Below are 23,825 nucleotides of genomic sequence, written 5' to 3'. Positions count from 1 at the left end.
CTGTCAAATTCTAAGGTGCCTTGGCCTGGAGAGGTTACTTTATTTAATCTTGTCTGGGAGAAAATAGCTGACATCAAGCAAATGTTTCCTAATTTAGATAGAAGATGCCTCTGTATCTCACCCAGTTCAGTGACTCTCCGTTACTGCTCATTGGAAACGTGATACAAGGGAAGGGAAACGTTTCAGGTTTGGTCTGAATAAATAGGAACTAAAATACACCCTTTTTGGCTTAGCGCTGTAAAAATGGCAGCGACCGATAAAGGGCTGCCTGAGAGGCTCTTTTGGGACCAGTAACGTGTTCACATGCATTCAGCTTTGTTGATTAACGTTTAATGTTGCCCTCGCCGCGGTTTAGTGTTGGACCGTTTGCATGAGGCCTAGCTAGCAGATGGGAGCTCGTTTTTATTTCTGAAGCACGTTTAGAGTAACAGATGAATACAAGTTGTCAGACATGAAATGCTCTATTAATTAAACCTTTTTCTAGTCCCTTTGTTTGTTCAGCTCAACTGGCCCTTTAGAAAAATACACGGCCACCTTAATTATAGAGGAGAAGACAAAAGCGGCCTGCACATTCCTTTGCCTGAATAAGAGAAAAGAGACTCGATTCAGCTGAATAATAACCCCATTAGCTGCTTAACTCAGCAGTGTGCATGGGAACATTCCGGGTCTAGAATGCACAAACGTGGTGATTGGGTGGATCATGTTCAATGTTTTGTTTTCATTCTGCCCACATACATAATTTTAAAGGGTGATCTGTGAGTTTTGCAACCATGGTGTGTAGGTGACTTTGTTAAACTGTTTAGTAATTTTTTTCTTTCGCTTTCCCCCTCAATACAGCAACAGTACCACTCCAAAATAGATGACTTGATTGACACAACTGTTAAGGACATTATTTCGCTTCTTGTATCAAAGGTAAAGTTATGCACACAGCTGAGAAAGATGCTTTTCAGCTTTTGTTTTTTTGTCTTCAGTGTATTAATGTTTATGCCATGAAAAAGCAATTTTCTTTGAAACACAATTGCAATCAGTGAAACATAACATGAATTATTGCAACCCTATAAGTAAAAAAATATTTATTCTGAAAATGATTGCAAACATGTATTCCTGCAAAAAATAGAAATATGTGATACCTTTTCAGAATGCACGTGTTCACATCTGACTGAATAACTGAACATTCTAGAAATGTTCTAGAAACATTCGAAAATGTTATCTTGAGCTATTCAGCCCCAAACATCTTTACTGATAGTGACACACACGTGTACTAAGTAGCCACGCTTCTCCTATGGACGAGATGTACATCCCCATCCATTCCAGGTATACATTTCCCCTGAAAGAGCTGTGCACCCATCTCAGTTAAATGCGTGCAACCAAACTTCGTCCAAGCGGTGGCTGCACACTCACCTCCGATTTATGTGTGCAACAGCACTTCTCCCATGCACAAGATATGCATACACATGCGAGCACCTCTCCTATGCATGGGGTGTACATTCACTTCAGTATGTTCAACCGCTTCTCTCCCATACACAAGCTGTACACCCACCTCAGCTCCGTATTTTGTAGTAGACTCTCGACTACTGTACAGGATATTTTCCCCTTTTTTTCTGGTTATTGAGTGCTTGGTTATGCCCCCCCCCTCTAGTTTGGGTTAAATGTTTGTATAGAGATCACTTGGTATTGGTATTTGGAGAAGTTAACTGCCACATTCTTGACAGCCAGGAGGTTAAAATGACAGTCACGTTAGCCAATTGTTTGTAGTCTGTAATGTGAAGGATTCATGAAGTACCACACAGGCAACAGATTCAAAACAAAGTCATTTATTAACTGAAATGTCAGGACTCTAGAAGGCCTAACCTGCCCTATACTAAGGTGGGATTTCCCTACCTGACGGAAACTAAGAAAAGTCTGAGTCAAAGAGTTAAAAGTCTCTGTGTCCAAAACCTATCCTTGCCCTCACAACTAGAGCTAAACAATGTGTAGGAATATCAATAATCAAAGAAATAGTGATCAACATACATTTCCAAGCTTCTTCCAACTCTTAGCTTCTGTTTCAGCTCCCCTTCCCTAAGTTCAAGAAAGTTCCACAAAAGACTCATAATTGTTTTCTTTTTGTTGTGAATTTGAACAAAAATATGATCTTACACACAAATATTACATTTACACAATTATTACAAATATTGCAAACAATAAATCCGAAATCACAGCACATCCACCTACAAAGAAATAAATAACGCCATCAAATATACTAAAATACATGCCATAGCTAACACCTGAATGAACCTAAATCTCTCAACATTTGTATAATTGCATGTTTTAAAAATAATTTGGAGCCCGCAGACATGCGGTTCTACAAATCATCCAAGTTTACAAATTAATTTTCAGTACAAAAAAAGCGGCCTAAGTATTTTGTTCTAAGTAATACCAGTGTTGGGCATTCCACCAATATTAGCCCAAGTGTTTCTGACGTTCCTACAAAAATATGAGGGCAGATGTTATAGCCCTTGTCCTTTTGTTCTCTTCGGGCATATATTACTTCCCCAGTCGGCAAAATGTTCAGTCGGAATCTTAAGAACTGATTTCTTGTATAAGAACACGAATATTGACGAAGGTAGTTTGGTAAATGGCCAAGCGGTTTATCAATTATCAAAAAGGTTTAGTGTAGTTTATATCCTCTTGTTAGAGTGATAGTGACAATCCAATCCCTCTCCTTCAATACCTTTCTCATACTCAATGGGTTACCCACCAAGTCTGAACTGCCTTTACCTACGTCAGTTAAAAGTCTATCAGCCAGGGATAACATTATATTCAAAAATGGCGTAACATTTCCCTTCAAACAAACAAGCAGATTCTCACAAAGAGAGTTTTGTGTAGGTGACAAGATTTCACCCACCGAAGACAATATCTGCCAAATAAACCACTACTGGAGTGATAGCCATCAAAATTCAAATCATAGTGAGGCCATAGGGAGAGAAGATGGAAGTCCCACAACTTTCTTCCAAAGTCTACCCTCTAATTGCTCCCATGCAATTTTGTATGCAGCACAATCTATCTCCATGCCATACATAATCTTATATCTGACCGTACCTGCATAAAAAAGAATTAGAGGTTTGATAGAAAATGTGCATAATTTCTTCTGAAGACGTTTCATCTGAAAGGCCAATTGATCAATTTTATTTTCAATGTTGTTCAAAATGAGTGATTTATTCAAGAGTTTATGCAAGTTGAAACCCATGTATGTAACACTCTCCTTGAACTCAATCCTTGTTTTGTTGATGGTCCAAAATGCCCTTTTAATTCTCTTTTTGATGCTAACAAACATAATGATAAGCAGCCCAACACCAACAATAGCATACCAAAAAAGAAAAGTAATGCTACCCAGGCCACAGTAAAGCCGAACATCCAACTGAAGTGCGCCCTTATTAATGCCAGGTCACTAATAGCACACGCTACTGAAATTGCGGATCTCATTCAAATAGGAGACTATGACATCTTCGCCATAACAGAAACTTGGCTGCACAAAGCTGCAGGACCTGCCCTAATGCTTGCCTTACCCCATAATTACACCATACTTAGAGAAGACAGAGTCAACTCTCGAGGAGGTGGCCTAGCTATTATTGCTAAAAATAATCTCACCCTAAAAATTGACTCAAGTTCAACAACTAACTCCTGCGAATCATTAACTGCTAAACTCCTCGCATCTCCCTCTCAAACTATTACTATTCACCTTATCTATAGACCACCTGGCCCTATTGGCACGTTCGAGGAGGACATTTCCACAATCCTCTCAAACAACCTAAAAACTTCATCCCACGCTATCCTTCTGGGAGACCTAAACCTAGGCTACAATGACCCTAAAGACCTGCAAGCAACTAATATCACTAATGTCATCTCAGAACTAGGCTTCTCCCAAAAAATCCTACAACCCACACACGAAAAAGGCCGTATACTTGACTGGGTTGCTGACTATAACTGCAATACAACGATTGTCGATATCACCCCACAAATCTGGACTGATCATGCACTGATAACTTTCCTCCTAAATGTTAACTTGGCCCTACCTATTGAAAATGTTCTGGCTCCCCCCTTGCCAACCAGAAACAAAAAACTTATAACTACAGAAAAACTGCTACCACTCATCCTCCCTAGATTAAACTCTCAACCTGACTCATTGGACACCTCATCACTAGTAAATGAATTCAACTCTTCTATGGCTACTGCTCTAGATACTATTGCCCCACTGAAACTGAGAAAGAGCAAGCCCAGAGCTCACCTAAACACCTGGTTTACTCCTCACCTTAAATCTCTAAGACTTGAAAAACGTAAATGCGAATCTGCTTGGCGACTAACCCCAACAGAGACAAACAAAATTACACTCATCAATGCCTCCAAGATCTACAAAAATGAAATAAAGAAAGCAAAAAGAGAAAACTTTAACAACCGAATACTGCAGGCCAAATCTGGAACGAAAGAACTATTCCTTATACTAAAGGAATTAGAAAACCCCATTCCTGTCCAAGATAATTGCGACAAAAATAAAATATGGTGCTCGAACATCCAAAAAGCGCTAAATGACAAAATTGCCACACTCCAAACAAAAATTGAGATAAAGAAACAGAATATCCCACCCTCAACTAACCCAAGAGGCAAACCACCAACCAGCACTAAACTAGACTATAAATTTAACTTCTCGAAAGTAACTATACTCGAGACTGAAAAGATAATACTTTCACTCAAGCCATCCAATTGCCGAGGCGACCCATGCCCAGCCCAACTAATAAAGGAAGCGGCCAGAGACCTCTCCCCATTCATTTCTAAGCTTATTAATGCCTCCTTTGCTTCAGGCACAATACCAGATAACCTCAAGCAATCCTGGGTCCTCCCCCTCCTAAAAAAACAATCACTGGACCCATCCATCCCGACTAACTACAGGCCTATCACAACGGTACCCTTCCTATTAAAAATCCTAGACAGGGTAGCCTACCTACAAATCCAAAAACATCTGGAGCTGCACCACCTTTTAGGCACAAGACAATCAGGCTTCAGACCCCAGCACGGAACTGAAACCGCGCTCATCGATCTTAAAACTCAGGTTGATGAGCTGAGAGACTCTGGAAAGATGGCCCTACTCCTCTTACTGGACCTCTCTGCAGCCTTCGACCTGGTGGATCATGATGTGCTCTGCACCCACCTAGAAACAGCTGCCCATTTCTCCACACATGCCATCGCATGGATCAAATCATTCCTAACCGGTAGAACTATGAGAGTCTTCTCTACTTCTGCTGCTGCTGACCCTGTATCCATCACATGTGGAGTCCCACAAGGTTCTTGTGTCTCCCCCACTATGTACAACATCTTCACAAAGCCATTGTTCGATGATCTAGATGATCTGGGTGTTACCTACACTAACTATGCGGATGACACTCAGATTCTCATACCACTTTCAGGGGATTATGAACAAGATTTGGCCTTGGTGAACAAGATTTATCTCATCATTCAGGCATGGATGGCCACCCACGGGCTATGCCTGAATGATGACAAAACGGAACTTATCATACTGGGGAACAAACAAAACATCAATAGATTAAAAGAAGAATACTCCTCCTTCATCATAGACGGCAATATTATCAAGGTGGCAAAAGAAGTAAAAACATTAGGGTTTTACCTTGATTCCCACCTCTCCCTAACCAAACAGGTGAACGCAATGGCATCCAGCACCGCATATACCTGCAAGCTGATTAGAGCCGCAAAACCATACCTATCCACTGCCAACTGCCTTACCCTTGCTCGAGCATTAGTGCTGTCGAAATTGGACTACTGCAACGCACTATACTTAGGAGCCAATAAACATACGTTGCAAAAAATTCAAACACTACAGAACAATGCTCTTAGAGCAGCCTTAGGAATTCCAAGAAGGGAGCATATTTCAGAAGCTAGAAGACAATCCAACTGGCTCTCCACAGTGGACAAAATCAAACTCAAGACAGCTTCTCTAACTTTCAAAAGTATCAACCATCTAGCACCCAAATACCTAGCCGCTAGATTCAACAGAAAAATCTCCACTAGACCCACTAGAGAAGCATACTCTAACCAGTTAGTGATCCCCCCATTCAAACTAAGTACGGACGGAGGAAATAGCTTCCCGGTCAAAGCTGCCCAGCTTTGGAACTCCCTCCCGCCCGGCCTGAGATCTACCCAATCCTACGCCCTCTTCAGATCTAACTGTATCAACTGGATCAAAGAAAATGACCGATAGTCCCGCCCTACACTAATATAACTACTGTCCTACATTCGTACTATGTACATAACCAAATACTCTCTATTTTCCTACTGCATATTTCCTGTATATATTATGTTATATGTTTATATTATGCACAATGTATACTCTATTGTCCTGCATTATGTAATTTCTACTATGTTTAACCACCATTTGTAAGCATGCGTAACCTGTAAAGTTTAAAGTATCCTTGAACAACGCGCCCGGTTACCCTCGGGTTTGGTGCGCGCTATAAATAATAAACAAACAAACAAACAATACTCCTTTTTTTATTAATGATAAAATCATTAACTTAGGCATATTCACTTAAGGCTCTCAGCAGCCTTTGTAACCCTATGGACGAGCCATCCAAAAGTGCTACGTCATCCGCATATGACAACCAGCTTTCCAAAAACCTCATTCAAATCAGCCAGGCACACATTATATAGACATGGGTCAATACACAGCCCTGGCAGAGTCCTTTCCTTGTGGGGATACTGCCTGAGAGAGATCCCTCAGGCATCAAGTCTCACCCTCACTGAATTTCCGCTATGTATGTAGTCCAGAATAGCTAGAAGTGATGCAGGGAAAGCAAATGTCGGTTCCTAATAGCAAATGCCTTGGAGAAATCTATTTATGTGACATACATTTGGTTTGGCAATCCATTAACCATGTTCCCTGTTCCATTGTTAATCACTGACAAAATAAACCTGTTAAGTGTAGTCGATTTGTCCTTCCTAAATGCACATTGGTTTCTGGGTAGGATATTCTTATCCTTGATCCAAGCCTCCAAAATGTCAAGAAATAATGCTAAAAAGATTTTACTATCACAGTCTTGAAGGGCAATCGGCTGATAATTAGAATCAGACTGATTGCCCTTCTTGAATTTGGCACAATTATGGATTCCCTCCAGGAACTGGGCATAGAACATGAACTAAGAATGTCATTAAACCAGTGCAACACCACAAAAGACCAGGTATCAACATTTGACTTAGGTATGGAATTTGTGAGTCCATTATGCCCTAATGCATTAGAATTAGATGTTTTGGTAATCAAGTGTCTAATGCCATACTGATCAAAATCTACCTTGCAGGGACCATAATGACCCCCACTCATAATTGTTCTTAGTGCCCCATTACACATTTCTGTCCTATGCAACCACCATTCACCTTCTCCTATTGAATTGCTTTGCAGTTCAATTTGATCGAATGTGTCTGTATTAATAATGGACCAAAAATGAGATGCGTTACTCTGTGTAAGGGCTGACAACATCTTTTCACTGTCTTGTTTGATTACTTGAAATTTCTGGTTATGCATTCAGTTTTTGTAGCTTCTTATCAAATCCTTCTGATTTTTACAATAGGTTTCATTATCAGTTTTCTGCCACTGTATTAGTGCAAGGGCTGCCATATGTTTTTTTTTCTGCTCCCATACCAGAGCATTAAAGGCATGGACATGGGTAGTCTGCCGTTTTGTAGGATTTTTCAGCTTTTCACTTTCCTAATTGAACTTATTAAAAGCTTCACTAGTGTATTTTTCAAGGATATGCTTTTTCCTGCCATTATTAACCATGGCCTCTAATTTCCTTGTTAGATTCACTCCATTACGACAGAATTGTTTAATTTGATTACCCCCACTACTAACCACAAGCCCCTGCAACTGCTCCATGGTTTGAGGTTTGGCAAACAGTTCAACTGTGGCTACCAATATGTTATGGTCATTCAGATGTGTAATAACAATCTCAAATCTATTACATCATGGATATATCAATTGGGATAATATATAATCAATATTAGATGTTTTGCTTCCTCCTTTCCAGGTTGCCCTTTTTGATAAAACCCCTCACAATTACCTCTTTCCCAATACAGGTAGTACAGTTCCACACAATTCTCAGGGTTCCCTTCTGCAAGTTCCAAGCAGCTCAGTTCAAAGAAAAAGGGGTCTTGAGGTTTCTTCTCGAGACAACAAGTACAACTCCTCACATCTCAAGGCTCCCTTCCTCGAGACTTCAGCTCTGCCAAGTGTACTTCTTTCAGTCTTTCAAACAAAATGAATTAACACACAACGTAAAGTCAGCTTGACCATGTTCCTTGATTGCCTCATCCATCCACTGGCAGTGCCCAGTCTTGGTTCTCACAGTTCAGGGCTCACTGCTCTAGGTGCAGTTGACAAACCACACGGTCCACCCATCACAGGTCATGCATGCAGGATCCCTCTCTTTGGTGGCCTCTCAGCTTTCTGGACAATATTCACACTTCTTTGGCTTCTCCTCGGTAGCCTCCATACACTTCTACCAGTCTTTGGCCTTGCCGTACTGCATTTATCTGTAAAGTTCACTTTTTATTTTTTATTTTTTTTATTGATTTGTATTTCAGGCAAGCCTGTAATTTTATAAAAAGATGTCTTGAGTTTTCTTTTGAAAAGTCTTTCTTTCCGGGTTCTTCTAAAAAAGGCTTTCCACCGATCAAACTAGGTGAGTGATGCGGGGTACGTCGGCCACACAGAGGTCGTCGCGCGTTTTGTCCACTAAGCTCGCTGCGTGAAAGCGGCCTCAGTGAGGGGTGGTCTCGTTGATCTGTGTGAAAGCCAGTTCGACTAGGATCGCCATGTCCACCGTCCACCGTGTGGATTCTCCGGAGATTAGTCTGTTCCACATATCGTCTTCCTGGGCCATCAAGGGGTTCGTAATCAGCGGTGACAGGTAAGTGGTTCTGTTTTGTTTGGTGCAGGGACAAGTTAGCACCAGGTGCTTGAGCGTTTCCACGCTCTCCGTGTGTTTACATAGACGGCAAATTTGATTTTCCACCATGCCTCGAATGGCGAGTATTTCTTTTGTCTGCAGTATGCTCAGTCTCGCTTTCATGAACTATGTCGTGGTCTTACTCTTTCCACCTTTATCTGGCACTCTCTCACACTGGTGCCCTTTTCTTATGTGTTGCTGTGATATGGGCACTTCCCCTTTAGCTGTCTTTGATTACTTGCTTTTCCCAAAAAGCTGTGCTTAATTTTAAATTCAACAAGCTTGATTGCGAGATGTGTTCCATTCGGTATTCACTAAATATTCAATGTGCTCTGTTTCAAGTTTCATTCAGTTCGGTGTTTAACAAATGCTCAATTTCAAGCTCCCATTTGGGTTTGGTATTCAATATGCATTTAGCGCTTCTATGTTTTTTCTTCAGTTCGGTGACGTGTTACCTCTCCGCCACCCGCCAGGAACGCCCCCGGCTGCCTAGTAGTGTCTCTCCTGACACTCACTGGTCTTCTACGTGGTTCCGCAGTGGCTTCTCTTGCTTCTCCCAACCTCGCCGGGTCAGGGGTCAGCTGCTGCATGCCCGCTCGTACTTCGGGGCTTGTCTTCACCTCGCTGGTTGTTGTGCTGCCTCCTTTTGGACATGGACAGCTTCCCGCTCTCACTTCGAACCCCAGCTACTGGTTTCTTTGCCACAGACTCACCTTAGGCTGGGCAGGCTTCCTGGGCTTCGTGCCAGACTCCTGGCTACTCCACAGGTCCCACCACTGCGGACTCCTCTGAACATGGGTCCCCTGCTAGGCTCCTTCCCACAGGCCTCCCTGTTTATCTTCTTGCTGCCAATTCTGCCTCCCTTTATACAACTGCAACCTTTTGACAGCTGTGTACTTCCAATTGGATTTGCCTGACCATGATTAAGAGGACATGCCTGACCCTCACTAAACTTTGCAGGCCTACTCCTCATCCCAGTACTAAAGTGGTGACTGGTCTAGTGTGCATTACTATGTCTCCTCCTCCTCCTCCTCCTGTCAGTACTGTAAAGTGTCACATGTGGAGAAATGGTGGGAGCTGGCTTAAAATAGCCCATAAAGGTCAGGGGAGGGTTAGGTTGATCATCAATGCGAAAAGGGGGATACCATGTCTCACCCGAGGGCACCCCAATCCTCAAGGACCCTCCAGCCAGGTGATCCTCTCTCACTTCTCTGCCCCCACGGTCAGGATCCAAATGCGATGGCCTTTCCCTGGCTACCTGCGCAGAGATTCCGAGGTGAGCAGGAGTGAGAATACCCACAGGTTTCTTACAGTAACTATTTTAGGTTTTGAAGAGGGCTCTCATGATACATGTTCATGTTGGACTATTGTGCTGCCAACTGTGGACTTTTTGCATATGAGATGCCACTCCCACTTTTTTGATAAGTGGCCAGCCAATTCTGATAGAAATCTGCAAAAGAAATACAAGTATAGTCTATCCAGTGCTGGAGTTTAGGATCTTATATTTTCTTGAAAGTAATCGCTCGCCCAATGGTATTTACATGTTTATCCATTCTGTGGAAGGGCAAAGAAAAGAAAGTGCCACTGTGAAGCTGGACCTGTCCTGCTTCTATTCTCTCTAGCTCAACTTCTCCATTGTTATTCCTTCCTGCTATGTCTTTTTGCCACCTCTCACCCCCTGATGTTATTACAACCACGTTGGGGTATACAACTAATACAAGCTACTTCTCTCCACTCTCTCCCTCTAATGTTCAACTCCCTCTGCAGTCCTTTTTATTACCACTGTCTCCTTCTGTCCTATCTCCATTCAAGAGGTTACTACCTCCTCCCTGTTCTACCTTCTCCTTGATCTCTACCAGCACCTGTTTTCTTTCCTCTAACAGAAGCATAACTGCCCATCCACCTACCCGTCACACTCAATGTTTGAAACCTTTGAAAGTTCTGCAGTTACTCAGCCTCTGAGTCTGGGAAAAGTTGTCAGAACTCGGGTTATAGGGTGCAGTCAATACTACATAAAACATACATGATGCCACATCTGGAGTCATGGGTGCCAATAACACAGAGTACAGCCACAATAATCCCCCTGGTAGTAGAATAGTTTTCAAAGCCAGATTTTCATCTAGGAGGATATTTCTAAGATGAGTCATCAATGGAAGAGCATTTGCTCAAAGTAGTTAGATGTTTTTTTTGCATCTACTATCACAAGTTTCCCTATCACCTCTTGTATTTATTTATTTTTACTTTTATAAAACGCACTATATCCATAGGCATCAAGGCGCCATTCCAAATTCCGATAGCCGAAAATGCCAACTTTATTTTTTTCATCCCCCTATACATCACATTCATAGGCGGGGGGCAGGAGGTCCGGGCACAGAGTCTACTGTTTCTGACCACAATGATCTTCAGCTGCACTGCATTAAGGTTTGTGCAGCAGGGTTTCTATGGCAGCCTTGTGGAGCTTTTCATACTGCCATGCGGAGAGTTCACATCAGTGCATGTTACTGAATTGGCGGTGGTGGGTCTCGAAGTGTATTGGCAACAGATGAAGTGGCTATGTCTGGGTAAAGGGACCTTGGGTGCATGGCTCTGGTAGAAGGTTGGTTCGTCATGAGGCCAAAAAATCGCCGGTAGGCAGCGAGGTGGTGCCTTATGCATGTGTGACAGTCTTAAAGAGGGAGTCACAGTCTCAGGAGGGGTTTGTTCCTTGCTAATGCAACATGGGTTGGCCTAGTATGGGCCTGAGAGCCATTCAATCCCATGTGGTTTCAGAGTAGGGCAAAGTGCTATCAGGCGTGCAGGCTGGAGGAAGGGGCTGGGGTTAGGGGTTGGAAGATATGCTGTGCAGGAGAGGCGAGTAGATTTAGCAGGTAGGGATATGAAATTATCCTCGCTTTAGCTGTAGCGGGAGGGGAAGATGGGATAGGTCTTACCTTTAGCATACCTTTAGCATAGGAGTTGACCTTTCCGTTTTGGATTCAGGATCCAGGTGGCATTGACTCGAAGATCTGAGCCCGGTAGTTGGTGCGAATGGAAGTTGGGGGTGGGTATGTGGCTTGGAGATCAGTATGGACGGCCGTTCAACTGAAGAGTCTTAAAAGCAGGCCTTTGAAGGGGGCCAGTGTCACCTGCCAGCACCCATGGGACATTCTGTTTTCTTCCAGCAACTGCCATCTGCTTCCATGGAAGGCAGGCATAGTGGGAGGCAGGCCTCAGGGAGGCTTGAGGTGTGAAATGGAGCAACCATTTCTGAACAGCAATTCTTTGTGATGTTGCAATGCCCAATGGGGCTTACCTTGTAGGCAGGGCCATCAGCACAGGGCTCTTGGGCACTCCGGTGCCTCTCTGCTATAGGGCCTGACAGGGAAGTGAACTGTGGGCCTTAAAAGTCGGCCTTTGAAGGGGGCTGGCTTCACTTGCCGCCTCCCATGGGGCATTACATTTTCTTCCAGCAAATCCAATCCACTTTCATGGAAGGAAGGCATAGTGGGAGGCAGGTCTCACGGAGGCTTGAGGTGTGACAATGAGCTGCCAATTCTGAACGGCAATTCTTTGTGATGTTGCAGTGTTCAACGGGGCTTACCTTGAAGGCAGGGACATCAGTTCAGGGCTCTTGGCGGCACTCCCAGTGCCTCTCTAATGTTACAGGACCAGACAGGAATTCACCCAAGTGCCTTAAAATCTGACCTTTGAAGGGGGCCGGTGTCACACGTGTTTGTATTCACTCCCTAAGCCCCCATGTGGCTGGCAAATGCTCTGCTTGGCTCCGTCATGCCTCAGGTAGAAAGTGTTCTGCTTGGCAACTTGTGTGGCAAGTGTTCATGTTAAATACTCAACACCTCATGTGGTGGTTCCATGTTCAGCTCTGTGCAACCACTCTAGATTTGTTTAACTTCAGTTGAATAAATGTTAGGTACTTCTGAGTAAAGGGCTCTATAAATAGAAAGAAGTTATCCAGAGGGTTACACATATTTGTTCAACAAAATGCCTATATGCATCCTTCATAATGTTTCTGGAGACCCTTCGTAGTAGTAACAAAGGACCAAATGACCAAGAAGATGTGACTGACCAAGGCAGTTGAGCCACCAGAGTGATCAGGAAGTAAAGGATATAAGCAGTGAGCAGGAATAATGTGGGATCTCCGCCGTCTGAGAGACCGCAACAGAATTAATGAGGTCTCATAGGCTATAATGGTTAAAAAACACACAGTGAACAAAGTTTCTTTCAGAGAAGAAGGGGGAGAAGCATAGGTTCAGAAGCTGTGGGGCATGCCAAGCAAAGAGAATGAGATGAAGCAAACTAGTCTTCACTAGAAGAAACACTACCTTTCGTTGAACATCCCCCTTCTGACAACTCCTGTCGCACACACACACACTAACCCTCTGTGGGCTTGCACGGTCTCATACCTGCTTTTTGTGTGTGTGCGTGTGTGTGTGTGTGTGTCTTTTTCTCTCTTTCTCCTCTTTGTTTCTCTCTTTCTCTCTTTCTCTTTAGTACAGTCAGCTGTTCTCTTCTCACCTCCTCAGGTATCATAGTTGTATATGCCCCTGTAGCTTTTCTCTGGATATATCTTTACTCACTTCCTCCTCTGGGTATCCTCTGCACACGATTCCCTCCCTCCAACTTTCCTACTGATGCTCTCTACATGGTGTCAAATATCGTTTTCCCTCCTTCACAACGTTCGCCCTTCAGCTTTCAATTGTTGCATGCAGATTGTGCCTAGTTTTCCTTCAACCTCCTCACAATGCTCCCTCTTTCTCTCATAGTCAAACTCCTGGTAATCCCCCAAAATAGCAAATAAAAAATGTTGAATGTGCTTTTACAGCAAGAGTAAAAATGATGAACCACATTATACCGAACAGATGTTGCAGGGGTCTCCCCTGCTCCCTGTTGCATGGCACCCCTTTAGGGTGGACATGGTATCCCCCAGTGTGTCTGTTGTGGTCACATGGTTCCCCATGTGACCAAGTTAATAAAAGGAACGAGCTGCTTCCAGCTCGTCAGTCAGACCACCACCAGGCTCCAGTGTCGTTCTTGAAGCACCATGCTGGTGCCACACTGCATGCGCTGCGCCCAAAGACGGCGCCCAGCTCGAGGACGGTCCCGCTGCTGGGCAACGCCGTCCCAGGGTGATCCCAGGGCCATGTGATCATGGCTGCTGTCGCAACCCCGGCCTGGATACCCCCAGAGACGGGTCCATTGTGTGCTGGGTGTCCCCAGACATGGGTGAGGCTCCCGGGAGCGAGTGGGCTGGCCCCCACTCCTTGATTTGCAGCGTGATCGCCACCCATACTAACGGTGTCGGGTGTTCCCGACATAAGCATGGGTGCTGCCCGGTGATCCGGAGCAGCCCCCCCCCAACACTCCCCATGTTCAGTATAATATGATTTGTAGGATCTTTTCCTCGCTGTTTGGAAGTTGAATAAATTTGCACTGGCGAAATCCGTGTTTTTTTGTTTTTTTTTACCATGTACGTCAGCAGGAAGGCTTACATTTGCTTCCTGGTTTACCACTCTCGCGAGGTAACGAGCGGGAATTCATTGATCCGAGAAACAATACAGAACAACTACTCGGCATGGAAAAAGTAAATATATGTGGTCGTACAACCTTGTGGTTTTCGTTTTGCGATTTTGGCTTAAAAGTATGCCAGGTACGACGACACGGAGCCCGGCGGAATGGAGGAGGCACCCCCGATAACCCGGGCGGCGTCCTTCTCGGTTCCCAGCCCCTTCCCCCTTTTGGGAAAGGGGGAGGGTGGGGGTTGCCAGCGAGCAGTTTCCAGTCAGAGTGGCGTTCCCGAGGAGGTTTGCGGTCCCGTGTGGAAGGTGCGTCGGGTCGCTGAAAGGGAGAGAGAAGGTATGACTGGAGGGAAAGTAAATAATTCGGCGTTGGGGGGGCCAGGGAGTGGTGGGGCGCTGGGCCAGGTTTAAGGTCAGGAGTCCAGGGTCTCAGGCGGGGTTCGTGCTAGCGGCAATGCAGGACAATAGTCAGGTTGCACTACAGAAGCGGCGGCAGTCAAGTGGCACCGCGAGTAGAGCGCGCGCTTTGACATCCGTGCAGAGCCTGCTAACGTAGGTTCGAATCCCGGCGGGGCCAAGCGTAGCCTTTCATCCATCCGAGGTCGATAAATGCGCACCACACACCGTGGGTAATAATAAGCAGCGCTCAGATACCTGAGGGTTCGTAGCGCTATATATGTGCCAAATTATTAACAGAAAAGGTTTGAGAAACAAAATTCAACCAAAAGAATATATTTTCTGGAACATTGAAGGGTGTGTAAGGTGCACCAGCACCGGCTAGTCGTGATTGCAATCAGGGAGCAGGCCAAGGGTCCCTAGGCGGACAGGTGGGACAACCCGCCCCAGCAATGGTAGAAAGCACGTGGCGGGGTAATTTACATGCGTTTCCCGGGTAGGTTGGAATGGGGGTGAAAATGCAGCACATTAGTGGCTGTGTTTTCTAGCAAGTCAACAACGGCGCAGCTTTGTCTTAAAGCTAGAATTACCAGGTTTTCGGCAGGTCAGATAGCTCAGCACGTTACTGTGCCTAAGTTGGTGTCGTTGAAGAAAGGAGGTGGTATCGGGAGCATGTAGCTTCCACCCTCAGCACTGGATTTAAGATTCTGTCGTGCACCAGGGTTGTTTGATTAGTACGGATGGCACACAAGTGTTCGCAGGGGTTGCTCTTCAGGGCGGATTATGCAGTGGGAGGAATGTATGCCAGAGTTATGTTTTTATTGGCACTAGCGCAATGAGGGGAATTAACATTATGCGTATTGTTGGGTTTGCCGTATGTTGGATGATAGCTCTAAAGAGGAACGAAGGTGCGGGTGAGAGTATGGACCCCGGTTCCCGCGAATCCTTGTATTGGGAGGAAGCCTCTGCTATGTAGTGTAATAGTGGTCTAGCGTTGGGGTAAATGCACATGGAAGGTCTGCCGCCGATGGGGGCAAGCTTGGCGCTGGGAAGGTTGTTTTACGCTAATAATTGTTAATGTGCGTCACAGTGGTATGTCTTTATTTAGTGAACGGCGGGACGGAAGGAAGTGTTCTGGTTTTTCTCAGGGCTGCTTTAACCCCGGGGGCGTAACTGGTGCGACTTGGCGCAGGATATGGTATCAGCTGAGCCATGTGGCATAAGTTTTTCAGAGGGAAAAGCCCCGCTTTCAAAACGTTTTTTCACAGGGTAGAAGGATGTGTTGAGTTAAAGGGGCCTTTCGCAGCGGTACAGGGCATTATTAGACGAATGATGCCTAACATGTGCAATGGAGTATTTAAACTGTGTTAGCGAAGCACAGGGTTTAAAAGGGTAATATGGGAAGGGCTTTACATTCCTTTGGCACGTCATTGAGGGCCATTAATGCATGGTTAACAGTTAATAGAAAGAATACGTACATTGGTGTTGTTATTAAGCGCATTGTTCGAGACTGTTGAACCGCGCATACGCTGCTATGGTTTATATAAATGTAAGGTGCATGTTGTCGGTTGCCATAACGAAGGGGGCAGGAGTATAGCAGTTGGCAGCGCATTACAGCATGCAGGGAAGTGGTTCCTGGGCTGCTCGTAGAGGGATAAGTACGCTGATTAATACACGGCAGCGTGAGTGCACGGGGACTTAGTGCAGTGGCAGGGGTTTAGGAGGAATTGACGGTTGCCTTTGGAGTGTTAATTTGAATAAGTTCCCTCTGCATGGCTCTGAAAATGGGGTACCACCCAGAGCGGACGGGTGTTCTCTGGGGGTGGAGAAATAAGTTGCGTGGGCGCATATTGCTCCTTTTATTGCCGTGAGCCCATGGGTTGGGTCCCGTGAGCTGCACCGCCGGTGGCGGGCTGAGGGTGACAGTACGACACCAAAGGGGTAAAGCAAACATTGGGGGCTCCGCTGAGCCTGTTAAGGTTGGGTCTTTTCAAATCGGGTTTTAGTACATGTTCACTTTTGTTGGGCTTGGAGGTGATTGGAGGATTGTAGTAGGACACTGTAGGCTAGGCAGCCAGGTCGAAGGGTAAGCTGGTATGACACGGGGTATGATAAATGAGCACCACACATCGGGGGTAATAATAAGCAGCACTCAGATACCTGAGGGTACGCAGCGTTATATAAAGGCTAAATCATGGACAGCACAGCAGCTCTGACATTAGCATAGCCCGAGACCTTGTTCCAGACCTAGCAACACCCCTGCTGCCGGCGCCGTTAAAAGGAGCCCGCGGGGGCGAATGGCCAGTCACCCCTCTGGTTGGAATATTAAGAAAGGGGGTTCTAGGCTTAAAAAATGGGGGGTTGTTTAATTCTAGGAGGAGGCAGATTGTGCATCTAGAAATTCTCCTTACTCGACAATAATGTGCGGTATCAAATGTGTTCAGGTACAATTACAGGTTGTAGATGCCAGTAAGGGAGAAGATCACTAGGCAAGCAGGCCACTGTACAGGGGTGGAATGGTAAAGTTGACCAGGTGGAAAACTGTTAAACTTGGTTTTACTGGACAGTTTCAGTGGAGTAAGCGTCCTGTCTAACCAGCCAATCCTCCACCAGTGGGCCACAGTAGCTGCCGCCTAAAATGAACAATTTGCATCGTATGTGCAAGGGGGAGCTGCACCCAGTTAGTGGGCAGCCTGGCATAACCGGCTAAGGGTGACACCAGCGCCGGATTTAGCGGTACACCCAATGTGAACATTGTGAAGACCAGGGAGGGGTTGATGTTCAAAAAGACGGCTACGCATGGTTTGTGCAGGATTCAACCAGGATAGCAGGTTCAGACCTGAAATGCACGAGTGGCAGATCAGGTCATTGTAATGGGTGCCACTGGTACCAGGTTTATGGGAAGAAATGGGGTGCAAGAATGGTGCGCCAATTTTGCTGTAAAGTCAGACAACGATGGGAAGGGTCTGTTTCAGATGGGGCCAGCCCGGTATAATTGCACTGGGGGATCAAGGTCCATTTCAGGGTAACGGGGTAAAGAAAATTCCCTGCCTCAATTAGGTGCTGGGTACCTCACCGTTTATTGCCCCAAGGTCCAGTTCACGGCGGTTCCAGTTACTGCCAGGGTCAGGTCTAATAATCAAGTGGGGGACTAAGCAACAAACAATGGGAGGTGGACATCGACAGTAATGAACAGGTCTAAGGCTAATACTGTGGGGAAACACCGAAAGGCGGGAATTCGAACTCCGAGTGCTCTCCCCGCCCGCGGACACCTGCAAGGGCAGGGTAGGCCCAGGCTCAAAAGGTGGGGGTGTGGGCCCTACTGCACACTTGGCGCAAACAAATAGGAGGAAGCAGGCAACACCTTCTGGGGCGAGCAGAGGTGCCCCAGAGCAGGCCCGCCCTGGTTAGCCCTGGAGTAGAATCAGCACAAAACTCTGGGAAAAGCAAAAAAGAGGAAAGGCGGCACAAGACCGCGGATGCTAGTGGGGCGAGAGAGCAGGGTGGGGGGATGTAAAGCAAAGATGGTGCCTGAAATTCTAAACAAGAAACAAACACGGCGCACCCCTCCAGCATTGGAACTCCTGCAAGGACAGGCAGAGCAAAGATTAAGTTGGTGGGGTGCTTTAGCCAGCTAAAAATGGTGAGGAACCTATTGCAGGTACAGCAGGACGAACAAATTGGAAAGGTGGCGGGGGCTGAAGTGTCCCAGAGCAGGCACACCTGGTTGCCGTCGTAGTGGTGGCGGACCATGATGGTAAGGTGGCATGGTCAGAAAGGTCCCCGGGCAGGCTCACTTTGGTAAAGGCGGAACGGATTGGAAAGGGGCAGAGGAAAAGGGTCCCAGAACAGGCAAGCCCTGGTGAGGCGGAGCAAGAGGGAAACGGGGCAAGGTCAGAAATACGGAAATTGCACTGGCCAAAATAGGGGAGAAAGAGGGGTTTTTGGTACACATTCTTTTAGGTTAGGGGCTGCTTCAACGGCGGCGGCAATGGGAATAAGTGAGGCTACGATCAAGCAGATAGGCAGCTGGAAATCAGGCTGCTTTAAGAAGTACAGTAGGCCAGAAAAAATGTAAGGGTGGCAGGCCTTCTTTCTCCCTCTCTGTAGCACCTGCCTGGAATAAGAAGGTAGCAGTATGGGTGGCAGGACACTCCTTCGGATCCAGGGCAGGGTTCAGCTGGTCAGTCGAACAGAAAGCTCTGACAGCGGGCGATTTTAGGACCAGGTGGCACGGGGTGCCTGGCATGAATGGGGCGCTATTACAGGGTCAAGTGCGTAAACTCTTGGCCAGCAGAAGGAAGCCCGACATCTTGACCATTCGCCTTGGTGGCATTGATTTAACGAGTTTAGGGAGAGGGGCTCTCCTGCGGGAAATGAGGTACTCTTTACAGGGGCTGGCAGGACAGCTAGGTGAAACGGAAATAATATGGTCAGTAATCATTCCAGGAAAGGAAGGGCGGGGTCCTGACAGCCACGCCTCAGTAGAGAAGCCTTGGCGAAAACTGAATTGCGCAATGGCTGAATGTCGCAAGGGCAGGGGTTTTTGTCAGATTAGACACGGGCTCATTAACGTATAAACTCCAGGGTATTTTTCAAATGAGTGGTGCACCATCATCTTTGGGTATGGACTTATTTTCTGGGACATCCGCACGAAGATCTTAGAAAAGTGAGGGAGGAGCAAAGGGGGGAGCCACGGTGGGCGGAAACCCACACGTGGCGTGGCGGTGTTTGGCCAGACAAACACAGGAGACAGACTCCGGAAGAGCCAGGAGAATGCGGGAAGGGTCTTCGCTCTTCCCAGACCCTAAGCCCCTTGGGAGCCTAAGCGGCAGGGGCGGCGGGGAAGGACAATTACGGCTTAGCTTCCCCCAAAGAAACGGCACTCTCCCCGCCCAGGAGCACCTGCAAGGGCAGGCAGGCTCGGATACTACCAAGGCTGGGAGAGTTGGGCCTACTAATGGACTCTTGGGAAAGGAAAGGGGGAAGCAAGTCCTTGCGACACGGAGTAGTCGCCGCACCTGGCAGACAAAGTTTTCCACAGATATGTACAGTTTGGTTTTATGATTGTGGAATAAATTCTGTGGCCTTCTTATGCCAACAAACAAACAAGTCTCATTCTGCACTTTCTGGGGGGGGAAAGGGCAATGGGTTATGTTTGTATGTTAGCTGTCATATGGACGGATGCCGGGGTTATGCCAGGTACGACGACACGGAGCCCGGCGGAATGGAGGAGGCACCCCCGATAACCCGGGCGGCGTCCTTCTCGGTCCCCAGCCCCTTCCCCCTTTTGGAAAAGGGGGGGGTGGGGGTTGCCGGGCCAAGGCGGCAAAATTGGGAAAGCCCGCGAATGAAATGCATGGCAAACAAAAGAAATGCCTGCGAAAGCCGAAGCGCGGCAAATATCGAAGAAAGCCCGCGAAGGGCAACAAAAGGAAAGGGGAGGGGTTTCCCCTTCATAAGGAGCGGGGATCCCGCTACTAACAAGAAAGCAGCTGCAGCCGAGGGACACCCGTGCACTTCCACGGGACTGCAGCAGAGGGTTTTCTTTTTCCCACCCACCAACCCTACGAACAGAACAATCAGGAAACGCCTGGTCGTCGGCGTCGCAGGACGACAAGGCGGTGTGGCGGTGTTTGGCCAGACAAACACAGGAGACAGACTCCGGAAGAGCCAGGAGAATGCGGGAAGGGTCTTCGCTCTTCCCAGACCCTAAGCCCCTTGGGAGCCTAAGCGGCAGGGGCGGCGGGGAAGGACAATTACGGCTCAGCTTCCCCCAAAGAAACGGCACTCTCCCCGCCCAGGAGCACCTGCAAGGGCAGGCAGGCTCGGATACTACCAAGGCTGGGAGAGTTGGGCCTACTAATGGACTCTTGGGAAAGGAAACGGGGAAGCAAGTCCTTGCGACACGGAGTAGTCGCCGCACCTGGCAGACAAAGTTTTCCACAGATATGTACAGTTTGGTTTTATGATTGTGGAATAAATTCTGCGGCCTTCTTATGCCAACAAACAAACAAGTCTCATTCTGCACTTTCTGGGGGGGGAAAGGGCAATGAGTTATGTTTGTATGTTAGCTGTCATATGGACGGATGCCGGGCTTAAGTAACATGCAGGAATTTGCTGCTTTGCTTTTTCGAGGCAATGTGCCTTGGCTTATACTGCTGCTCTGTTTTTGGCTGCCTGATTTTAACGTAGAACCAAAGTCCTCAGCTCCACAGCAACTCTTCTCCTCCAGATGTCAACTCCCATTCTCTTCTAAGTAAGCTTCACCTCCCAACCTCCTTAATTCACATACTCAAAACACCCATTCTTTTCCCCGCCTTCTTCTCAGTACTTCTCTCTCCTTCAAACAACTACCCAAACTCCCTACACTGCCAAATTGAATTGAAGGCTTTTTTATAGTTGTATCTTCCCTCTCTTTGGGTGGTACTTTATGATATGAGGAACATATCTGCTATCAGTGCCCATTTGCTTTGTGATTGAGCCATGTGTTGATGGCCATGTGATTCGCCTAATGTTAAAAGCCTGCCACCCTCTTGGATTTTCGAAAAGGTCCTTGACATGTGTGGTGTTTCCTCCTTCCCTCATGAAACCTTTATGCCACTCCTGCCGTAATCTATGTCCCTCCCTTTCCTGAGCATGATGTGACTGCTTCTGCAGTAAGGAAATCTTCTGGTAAGCATTGGAAGCTGTTATTTGAATGAGCAATGCTTTTATTACAGAGAATTTGCAATGTTGATATCTCTGATATTAGAGAGGCCGGGAGAATGTTTCTTGTTTGCTTTCTAATGAGGGAGTATCATTTCTCTAGTGTTCCAGTCAAATATTGGGAGTTACCCAGGCTGCTCATGCATGAGTCATAATAAGAAATGTTTACTGCAGCGTTGGTGCTAAAGAATGAAATGTATTTCGAGGGGATTGGGTCCTCCGACTTATTCGATATCTATGACAATAATCACCCCAGCTGTGCTGCTCCGGAAAATCTTTCGGTGTCTGCGTCCTGCGTCAATGACGTCGATACGCCGTCCTCGAGGACCTACTCCGACGGCCGACGTCACCAGATGTAATAAGTAGGATGCACGACGCCCGTAGCCTCAGTTCTGTTTTTTCTGCGAACGTGTTCGCTTCGGGAATCTCGGTGCGCCTCAACTCTTTGGAGTTTCTGTTGTTTCTCGGTTCTTCGAACCTGTTTGTTTTGTTAAGTTTCTTCCTCGTGAAGGATGTCTACCTCGTCTTCAACCCCGCGTCCGGTCTTTAAGAAGTGCGGGGACTGTGGGTCCAAGATGTCGGTGATGGACCAGCACAACGCCTGCCTCTGGTGCCTTGGGGAGGCCCATGACACGGATGACTGTGTCGACTGCCAGTCGCTCACGTCCAAAGCCTTTTGGGAGCGCAAGAAGAAGTTGTCGGTAGGTAAGGTGTCCAAACCACCGAAGTCGAGGTCTGCGGGGCTTTCGACGGACAATTCGAGGGGCGACTCTCCGCATCGTCGTCGGAAGTCCAGTGGGTCTCTGCCCCGGAGTCGGTCCCGCCACTCCTCTGCCTCTTCGAGGCACTCCCGGAAGCACCGTCATCGGTCGCCTTCCACGTCCTCCACCGAGGACTCCGCCAATCGGCGGGTCGCTTATCCCACCAAGCATGCAACGCCGGAGGAATGGACTTCCTTTGGGGAAGAAAATGTTAGCGATTCTCGAATCGCAGAGCACCGGTCCGTCCGCACCTCCGAGTGGGGTCGGTTGTGATCGGTCGAGAGAAACCGCTCGCGCGCCTTCGGGCTTGGGTGGTCAGCACGATTCACGGGAGAGGTCCCGCTCGGACAAGGGGAATCGTTATCGTCATGCCCAGTCCAGGTCCCGGTCCTCGACGCGCTCAAGACCATGTGAACCTGTGGTGTCTTCGAGGAAGACGTCGATGCCGGTGGCGCTGAGGTCGTCGACGGACTCTTTCGAGGCCCTGCCTCCGAAGAAGTCGTCGGCACCCAGGCTGTCGAGGGACACACTCGGGGCTCCGGCCTCGAGGCCTGTGTCGACACCATCGATGCTGTCGGCGCCGCGTTCGGCGTCGACGCCCTCGATGCCCTCAACGCCTTTTGAGGCTGTGTCGACGGGGGTACCCCAGGGCTCTTTGGAACCCCCTAGAAAGGCTCTGGCCAAGGTCAAGCATGGCTTTGGTTCACATTCTGTACCTTCTTACCGCCATCTTGAGTTTATTTCAGAGGTGGATGAGGGCTCTGATGATGGCATGGTTCCTGATGCGGTGCCAGATGAGATTCTCTCGGGCCATAGCCAATTTGAGGACTCGAGGCAGTCCCTGCACGATGCTAGTGGGCTGGACACCTCTCCGGAGATGGAGCTTTGTAGGCCTTAGCCTGGCACTCATGCCGACTCCTCGTACCGGCGCCTTATGTCTAGGGTCACCGAGTACTGGGGATGATCTGCTCTCCCAGGGGAGTTTCTTCAGGATGACCTTACGGATAGCCTCGACCTTGGTCCACCAACTGACCCGGTACTGCCGTTTCATATGGCTCTACAGAGGAGGGTGGCGGCGGCTTGGACTGCTCCGGAGAGTCTCCCGGCAGTGGGCAAGTCTTTGCCGCGAAAATACCGCCCAGCCAATAGCGACCCCTGCTACTTGTCCAAACACCCCACTCCGGAGAGTTTGGTGGTGCAGGCGGCTACGGCCCCGGCAAAGCAGGCATCGTATCCTATCATCCCTCCTGATAGGGACGACAAGCGTTTTGACGGCTGGGCGAAGAAAGTGTTTTCTTCAGGGGGTATGGTGCTTCAGGCGGCCAACTCCGTATGTGCCTTATCACGTTTCACGCACACTCTCTGGAAATGTGTTTCCTTAGCGGCTGAGCATATTCCCGAAGGGGACGAACGGATGGTTTCCTTGCCATGGTTCAGGATGGCAAGGATGCCAT

General features: G+C 47.3%; 1 protein-coding gene across 5 annotated transcripts in view; it reads left to right on the top strand.

Annotated features, from left to right (window-relative positions):
• The window catches only part of CADPS2 (calcium dependent secretion activator 2), a 2,822,196-nt gene that overhangs the window by 2,225,888 nt on the left and 572,483 nt on the right, over window positions 1-23,825 (top strand). For all 5 annotated transcript variants that reach the window (XM_069629098.1, XM_069629097.1, XM_069629096.1 and 2 more), the window contains one exon: window positions 838-912. In XM_069629098.1, the coding sequence (XP_069485199.1) occupies window positions 838-912 (75 nt within the window). The remainder of the gene's footprint in view (window positions 1-837; window positions 913-23,825) is intronic.

Source organism: Ambystoma mexicanum, chromosome 12 (assembly GCF_040938575.1).
Source record: "Ambystoma mexicanum isolate Mex_15411 chromosome 12, UKY_AmexF1_1, whole genome shotgun sequence".
In the NCBI taxonomy this organism is placed as follows: Eukaryota; Metazoa; Chordata; class Amphibia; order Caudata; family Ambystomatidae; genus Ambystoma; species Ambystoma mexicanum.
Note: the sequence above shows the minus strand (reverse complement) of the source record. Positions and strands in the feature narration are given on the sequence as shown.